The 9065-nt window shown below is 37.4% G+C and overlaps 1 protein-coding gene across 1 annotated transcript; it reads right to left on the bottom strand.

The window, feature by feature from the left end:
- Nucleotides 1-4441: 4441 nt before the first annotated feature.
- On the bottom strand, nt 4442-7683 carry LOC126591081 (nuclear transcription factor Y subunit B-3-like). The gene is made up of 2 exons (XM_050256644.1): nt 7544-7683; nt 4442-5343 (listed from the first exon to the last, which is right to left on the bottom strand). Exons 1-2 carry the CDS (start codon nt 7596-7598, stop codon nt 4661-4663), a joined length of 738 nt encoding a protein of 245 aa, XP_050112601.1. The 5' UTR covers nt 7599-7683; the 3' UTR covers nt 4442-4660.
- Nucleotides 7684-9065: the final 1382 nt, after the last annotated feature.

The raw sequence follows: 9065 nt of genomic DNA, 5'->3' as shown, positions 1-9065 counted from the left end.
ATGGTTGGCGAACTTGAAGATGTGATCCCTAGACGACACATTGTTATCTTCTCCGCTGAATGTTGGAAATGCGGGCATCTTGAAGTTGAGAGGAAAAGGATTATGTTTATCGATAAACTCCGAGTAGGGCTTCTGATAAGCGATTCTAAACAGCGGGCGAGCTTGTGACTGGGCATTCTTCACCACCATTCTTCTTAACTCGGCCAACTCATCTCTGAGTTGTTGGTTGGTCCTATTATTAGGTGGAGTATAAGGACGTGGTTCCCATTTCGGTCTACAATCATTGCCCGGGTTAATCTCTTTTCTTGGCTCGGGCTTCCTCCCTTTGAACTCTCATCTTTTAGTAGCCATTGGTGGTGGCCTATAAGGTGAAGGCTTGTCTGCTTTGGTAAGCTCTCATTTCCCACTAGATTCCCCCGCCCACTGGGGCATTCCATACTTCGTTCTCTTTTGCTCACTATGCCCTCTATTATTTAGTAAGGATAGAAGGTCGGGTGACTCTGCTTCCAGTATTTCTTCCAATACTGGTTGACTGGCTTTAGATTCTTCCTCATTATTTCTTTTATCCTTTTTTTTTTCTCAAGTAAAGAAACAAAGGAATAAATGGTCCCTCCATCGGGTTGACTTCCCTCATGGTTTCTTTAGCATGATCATTTTCCGGGGTCGGGTACTCCAGATTCATCCTTATTTGCAGATATCCTGTTAAGGAACAGAGTCTGCTTACTTCCTCTCCTATTTGTAGAGAGTTCCTCTCCATGCTTTTTATCACAGCCATCATACTAGCTTGCAAATCTTCATTCGTGACCTTCCCTCCTAACTTCTCAGAAGGGGTCTGGTTTTCCATCAAGATGGATCCTTGCAAGTCTTCGGGGAGATTTGCCATACTAGATCCTAGTGTTTTTCTTCTTTCCACCTGAAGGTTTGTTCTTTCCTTTATCTTCTTGGCATACAATATCTTTGTATCCCACCAGGTGTGCCAAAACTATGTTCGGACATGAATTTCGCTAAGAAGGTCCCTGGCTCGAGCACATAGCTCCCTGATGAGTTGGCACTTTGGTTGGCTGTCGGGTTCTCGCTTGCTTGCCAGGCTACAAGAAGAGGACAGAGTTAGTTCTGAATGGTGTCTTTATCGGGCCTTAGGTGTAGGTTGTGAGGCTCGCAATCAAAACTAATGAAGTGTTGAGGCGTGCCACTGCCATTTCTATATGGCAGATGTAGAATGAGTGTATTTAAGTGGATTACTTGCGCCCCAAGTTATTCTAACTTCTCATTATCAAAGGATTGTCGTGGATGGGTAAGTCCACATTAAGTTCTTTTCTATGCCTTAAGGTCAATGACTTTTGTTTATCTTATATGCTTCAAAGGGTGGAGGTCCATATCTAATCAGAACATCAGCTTCATTTACTTTCACGATAGTAAAAGTACTAAGTAAACTAGATCTGAGAGTTAATGGAACTTCAGATCATTAAGAGATCGAAAATGACTTGCATATCTATTGAGGGATACATTATAATACCAGATCTATTACTGGAAAGGCAAAAGCAAAGAGAGTCGGGCAAGATTTCACCTTGTCGGGCAAGGTTAAAACGTCTTGGGGTCTCTTCCCTTGGCAGTTTACAAAAAAGATTAAGTACTAAAGGGGATGACTGGAAAGGAGTTTACAATGAGAAATCGATACTACAACATTTAGGGAAAAGGTAGCAGAGCTTTTACATAGACAAAAGATGTTTTTCTACATGAGTATAAGGCTAAAATGGTGCAGAGTCTGGACAAGGCACGGCTTTCTGGGTATTTGCTTGGCTAAAAGACAAGTTGTATGTTTGTTTGTTTGATTGGTTGAGTGTCCTTGTCTCTGGGCCTTCTTCCTCATTTTATCACGAATTAGCCCAGCTGTGTTGTTTCTATTCTTGCCCGAAAGCAACTGAAAGGTAATGAGTCACCAGCCTTTTTACGTGTTTGCCATCCAAAAAGCACTTTTAGGCCAAAAGTTGGTGATCTTCCATCGGTTGTCACTTCTTGTAAGCAACTGGCCTGTGCATTAATGGGGAGCTGCCATAATATCTTAAAATGGATGAACTGGGCTTGATTCTGGGCTTCGGGAAAAAACATTCTTTATTGAACTCTCTTGGGCTTTCCTTTCTGAGAGCCCAAGGTTTAAATATTAACCCAAACAGTTCCGCATAAAATGAACACTGCTCTGCACAACACTTTGCCACCCTGTGCTAGCACGACCTTCAACATGTCTGAGCTTGCTGCAAACTTGTTGCTATTCCTAGGGCCAGCCCTGAAAATTTGGGGGCCCTAGGCAAGCCTTCAAAATGGGGCCATAGAATTCTTTGACTCCCGACCCTTTGTACATTGACACGTGTAAAAAAAATTCACTAAATACATGAAAAGTCTATTTCTACATCAAATATCATTAAAAAGTAATATCAAAAGAAGAAAGATATACAAACATTACTCAAATATTACCCATCTCACGTTTTAGATGCAAATGCACTTATTAAGTTTACATAATCCAAATTTTCAACCAATTCAAACCGAAAGAGAAGTCCTTACCCAGTACGCCAAATTCCAATTATTTTTCTATTGTTACAATGTTACTTATTACATTCAATAAATGAATAAATGGTTGGATTACAGAGACAACATCTTACAACTAGGAAAAATACTAGAATGAAGAGGATACTAATTTTCGTATACGCGCCTAGGCGGACGAAACAGATTTGAATAATTTATTATATATTATATAAACTAATTAATTTGAACATTAAATAATGTCATTTTTCAAACAGGTGAGAGTTTTAGCCTTTTAGGTACATAATAAAGATATATGTGGTGTCATATTAAAATAGGGTAATAAAACCTCATAAAAGTAAACATAAAGGTGATATTTACGAGAGAAGCAAAAAAATAAAAATAAGGTGGTGGAGACTATTTAAAAGGGAGAAAACATGCAGCTATAAAAAAAGATGGTGGGACGATCTTAAGTAAAATCATGCAATTAAAATGATGTTGGGAATAAAGTTGTCTTCTTCCTCGCACGAGGTCGACCCTGCAACAAAAGATTTCTAAATTCTAGTGTTTACATATAAGCCCGGATAGCTCCCACCCATCCCCGTCCATACCCGCCTAGCTTCGCCTAAAAATTGGGGGCCCTTCCGAAGTGGGGGTCCTAGGTGGGCGCCTACTCCAGCTATCCTCAGGGCCGGCTCTGACTATTCCTCAACATCGAATTGCATGAATCATATGGTGTTATTTATCCCTATGTCTGTAATTAAAAAATTTTATTTGTTTTTTTTATTCACAAGTTGAAAAGTTGCTTCCATGTCATTAAAAATGTGGATCCCGTATCTGCTCCATCGTCACGTAACAGTTAATTTAATAGATTTTTTAACCTACAAAAAATCGGAGAAGGGGAGGTAAGATGTAATTTACCTTAATTTATAATTAAGGGATAAATACATACCTTTCCTTGAATTTTTTTTCAATCCAATCACAAACCTACAACAACAAAATTAATTAGTCACACAATTAAATAAAAAATATTTAGCAAATAAAAAAAAAAACTAAACTTAAATCAATTGGGAGAGGGAGAGATGAGAGGGTGTGAATGAGAGAGAGGGAGAGAGAGGGAGAGATGCAGATTTAAGCAGCAGCCAATGGGGAGGGAGGGGGAGAAGAAAAGAAGAGGGGAAAAAGAAGAAGGCACAACCTTTTAAATGAATAAGAGTTTGCCTGACGGAACGTTTCGTAGGGCAAGCATAAGATGATGTCAAGTAAAATTTTTGTCAGTAGATTTTTTACAGGTTATTGTGTGCTTTTGTGTAACAAAATGAAAACTTGGCCCACGAACATAGCTGTCGGGCACATGTCTTCAAGTTGACAAACCTATGTTTCGTCGAAGAAACCTTTCAAATTACACGCTACCTTTTCCCTTTTGGTGCTAAATATTTATCTGACGATTTTCACCTTGCTTTACAAAAACTTCCCGTCGCATAAAGATTTTGGGTAAAACCCTAAATATTGACCAGCGATGCCTGACAAGCTGCAAATTCGTCGGATAAAATACCTTTACCATACAAAATATGGTTCATCGAGCAAAAGTTCGTAGGGAAGGCCAAATTTCTGGTAGTGTATACATGCTCAAATAGCTATTTTTAATTTTCATCTCCATGGATTCCCTTCTTCCTTAACAACTAACTATTTAACCCATCCACGCTTTTATTTACTCAAAATTTTCATTTTGCATCAGTTCGAGCCACACTTAAAGTTGCCAAGCTACTATCTATGTTTGTAGATTAAGCTTTCATTTTGTTTTAGCCAGCTATTTGCTCCTTGTATCCAAAACAGAAAAGCTCCAATAACGATTGAACATGTCATACACGGAATGAACATCCAGAGGATGAAGTTAACGATTGAACATGTAATACAAGGAATGAACATCCAGGGATGAAGTTATTCATTACATTACTTGAACCAACTTGTCCTTGAACTCAAAGGAAGCAAACCCACTTTGCAACCATGCTAAAACATAGAGATAAACTACGTACAACAACCACAATAACTTATAACTACTAATTAATTGCAAACTAATGCAATTATTTATTCATTATGTCTGTTAATTAAACAGCTGAGACCTGTCTCTAAACTGTGGTGATCACTTGAAGTGACCAAACGGGTTAAATCCCCCCAACGAGTTCTCACCCTGCGCCCCAGAAGCCGACGATGACCCGCCTCCACCAGCACCAGAGGAGGAACCATCCCTAAACATTCCCATCATTGAGGGGTCATACATCGGAGGACCATGCTGGGGCCCGAAATAATATCCCGGCCCATAAGATGGTGGCGGGGGAGGCATCATTGCAACCTGGGGCCCAGCATGCCCAGGAGGGCAATAGTCCATTGACTGGCGCTCCTCCCTCTTAACAAACTGAGAGCGGTCGGAACTCTCAGACTCCCGGTAGCGTTGGAGGTAAATGGTGAGGGGTTCGACGTAATTGTCAAACCCGAGCTTTCCCATGGCCCAGAGGACATCCTCAGCAGTGACAGTCTTGCGCTGCTCGCGCTGGCAGCGCTCGTTGGCCTCGCCGGTTATGAAGGCGATGTACTCGGACACACACTCCTGCATGGTCTCCTTGGCGTCGTCAGATATTTTTGCATGCGGGGGTAATATCCTCCGCATTATGCGTATCACGTTGGCTATCGGCATGTATCGATCCTGCTCGCGAACGAGGCACTGCGGGGCCCTCTGTACAGTGTTGTTGTCGCTATTGCCGGCGGGGTTGGCAGGGTTGCTGGTGCTTGCGATGGCATTGCCGCCGTCGGAACTGTTGGAGTTGGCTGCATGCAAGGTGGGAAGAAAACAATTAATGTAAGTCAACTAATTATTCACTGTACAGATACGCTCATAAATGAGTAACTTGAATTCGAAAAAAAAGAGAAAAAAGAAAAAGAAAAAGTTATTTGTGGAAACGAGGGCCATGCAAAACTTACCCGAGGAACGTTGAAAGTAACAATTTGTGGTCAGTTAATTAATGGGTAAGGAAGACATGGTTTATGGTTATATTAATCAGTGTTAGGGTGTATATTAATGGGGTTTGAATCATTAATTGTCTGTGTGTATGTGCAGATATTGTAAATGGCATGGCCAATCAAAGAGGTTTTTGCCACTACTTACCATAAACTGTATACCAATATAATGACAGGTTATGTTGAGAATGCCTCACATATTCTTTTATTAGCTACTTGGGATGTCACAATAATGTTGAATTTATTCTATTTTAATTCTTATCTCGTAGACTAACTCTTAATCCTATTTGGTTTGTAAACTTACCACTAGGAATACTTAATATATAATTATGGACGTGTCCTCTCTTGAATCTAAAAATTCATTGAATGCAATGTTTGAGAGAAATGTCGAATTTAGTGAATAATTAACTAACTTGAAATTTACTACAAAATTAGCAACAATCAACGAACATCAACCATTTACGTAAATACGAATGGTTGGCCATCCATAAAATTGCATGGACTGTTAGACTTTGACATTTGTTTTCTTTTCCTATATATATAGACTATTGATAATCTAAATAATCGGGATGAATAGTGATTGACTAGAGAACGATGTGCAGACCATAAACCCTTAACATGCGCGTAAACTTCACGAGCTCACCTGCCTGTGATTATGTTTCCACGGTAACGGTTACTCCTTATCACTCTGTTTTTGTCTATTCGCTAAGCCACCTAAGCTGAAAAATTAAAGAATAAATTGACACCTCACGCGCTTGCATGTCCACTTATCACTGTGACTGTGTAAACGGCTCTTTTAAGAACCGGAAAATTGGGTCCCATACACGAAACGACCCCCTTTTGGGTCCTACCTAATCCCTCTACCACTGTTCAAAACTCGTTTCCCAGCCTGAAACCCTATCAGCTCTTCAAGGTTTTTCATGTGATGGTATATTGCCTTATAGCTACTCAAATTCTTCTGTAAAATATCAGATTTGAATATATATATATATATATATATATATATATATATATTTCCTCTATATATGTAAAGAAAAATTCAGATTTTTGAGTGACTGAAACCCTTCTAATTTCTAATAATCAAAGTAAAAGCAGAGCTAATAATGTTTTTCATATTAAGAAACAATTATAATCAGACAAAAATTAAGCCAGTAGGTATATATATATATGTGTGTGTGTGTGTGTGTGTGTGTATATGCATATGCATGTATGCAAGTGTGTATGTGTGTGTGTATTACAGATCATCACAATGCCACTGTAAGCGTAGAACCAGATATCCATGAGTGGTTACATAAAAATACAACCTATATTTGAGCAAGCGTTACTTTGAAACGAACTAGCTAGACGAGCTGTAACAAAAATTCGGCCAAAAACTAATAAATAAAAGGGGCATTTAGATCTGGGTAAAAAAAATTGTTAGCAATAGAGGAAAATAATGTAAAAAATATAGCAAAAAAATAACATAAAATTTTATTTTATTCTTACAGGGAAGAAATACATTTGACTTCCTCCAAAAATCGAACACACAAATAAATAAAAAAGCATGAACACACACAAACTGTATCAAGCAGGGAAAATCGTCCATGAAAAAAATTATGTTAAAATCTTGACAAAACAATGAAAACCCTAAAAAGATCAGAGATATGTCTATGATATTAGCAGTTCAGCACATAAGGAGCTGAGACAAACACAAATAAATGCAAAAGACCACCAAATGCAGGATGCAAAAACTTTGAGATCGGCCTTGGAAAAAACTATATTTGGGAAAAATGGAGAGAGGAAGAGAATAAATATGGGTCACTAAATTTTGAAGAGAAATAGATATGTATGCAACAAAATTCCATAAACAAATAAGAAAATGAAAAAAAAATTCAGAAAACTAACTCTTATTTTATATATGCACACACACATATATAAAATCATCAAGAAGAAATTAAAACAAGTAATATGAAAAATATATCAATAAATAAAAGAGCAAAGCAAGATGACCTTTGCTAAGAGAGACTTTTACCAGGGTTCGACGATTTTGCATGCCTTGGAGGAAGCCCACCACCCATACGTTCCATTTCTGTCACTGCTTTTGCTATCTCTGTCTCTCTTCTCTCTACCTCTATCTTTCTCTCTCTAGTTCTCTCTGTAACATGTTTTATGTTTTTTTATCTGTGTCCATTGAAAGGGCAGGAGTCTAGTCAAGTGAATTTATAGCTAGAGCCAACAGGGGTGGAGTCCAAGTGGCGAACCGGTGTTGTAAACGAGAAACCCAGAGATGCCGGTCATAACACGCGTCTATGAGTTGTGATTGGACAAGGGGGATATTTTACTAGGAGTAATAGGTTGTCCGGTCAATTGCTCTTGAAATTTTTTTGATTTTATTACCTAGGGAGCAATGTAATGAGCTTTTAACCACTAAGGCTTTTTTCAAGGACACAATTTATAGGCAAAAAATTATAAATTAAATAACATATAAGTTGATAAATGTGTTTAGTTTTAATTAGTGACGCATCATTTAATTTACAAATTGTGTCTACATATTTAGTCTCTATTACTCTGAAAGTTTAGGATAAAAGAGTTTGGTTTTTTTTTTTTTTGGGAAATAAATTGCTATTTATTTTCATTTATGCAGTTGTTTGCAATTGCAATGTACTCTCTAAAAATGTAATTTTCTTAAGTCAAAGCATCCTATCATTTTATCATTTGATGGTCACGTAGTCTAACACTCTCTTTTTTTTCCTCAAATAAAAAGTAAAATGTGTAAGTTGATACAATTCAGTAAATTCATTAACTAGTGCATCATTGTATGTAAAATTACCGTATGAGGTAAATTATTTACGTCTTTTACAAAATTAGGTGATTCCATATTCATCAATCTCGTTATGGTAGGGGTAAATTATTTTCTTTTTGCTCTCGAAGGTCCCAAATTTAAGAATACGACACAGAGAATTTAGGCTTGTCTTAGCACGAGCGATTTTTATTTTCTACATCAGAATAAATTTCTATAAATTATTTACGATAGTTGGAGGTTAATGACCAATTATCACTTTCTGTAGTCCAGTATGTTGGAGATTTCATATATATATACATATATATGGCCCTTTATGCAAAGGGATCTCCATTTTTTTTTCAAAAAATGAAGATTAGGTGTGGCGCCCACTTTACATCAAAATTTAACGATATGAACAATTTATTTTGTAAGTCTCGATTCATAGATCATCCTTACAAAAATTCAATTCAATCCGAAAGTAGTTGCCTATATAATTATCAAGATTTTTTTTTTTCTTATATAACAAAATATTCGTTAATTTTTTTGAACCCAATTAGATGTCTTAAATATTTCCGATTTAGCTAATATTTTTCAAGAATAATCTATGATGTGCAACTTGAAAAATAGACAGTTCGGATTGTTAAAGTTCGATGTGGTGTGGACCCCACAACTAATCCTCATTTTTATAAAAAAAATGAGGATCCCTTCCCTTAAAGACTTCCTCTATATATATATGTATACATACATACACATATATATGTATACATACACA

The sequence above is a fragment of the Malus sylvestris genome, chromosome 11, assembly GCF_916048215.2.
Source record: "Malus sylvestris chromosome 11, drMalSylv7.2, whole genome shotgun sequence".
NCBI classification, from domain to species: Eukaryota; Viridiplantae; Streptophyta; class Magnoliopsida; order Rosales; family Rosaceae; genus Malus; species Malus sylvestris.
Note: the sequence above shows the minus strand (reverse complement) of the source record. Positions and strands in the feature narration are given on the sequence as shown.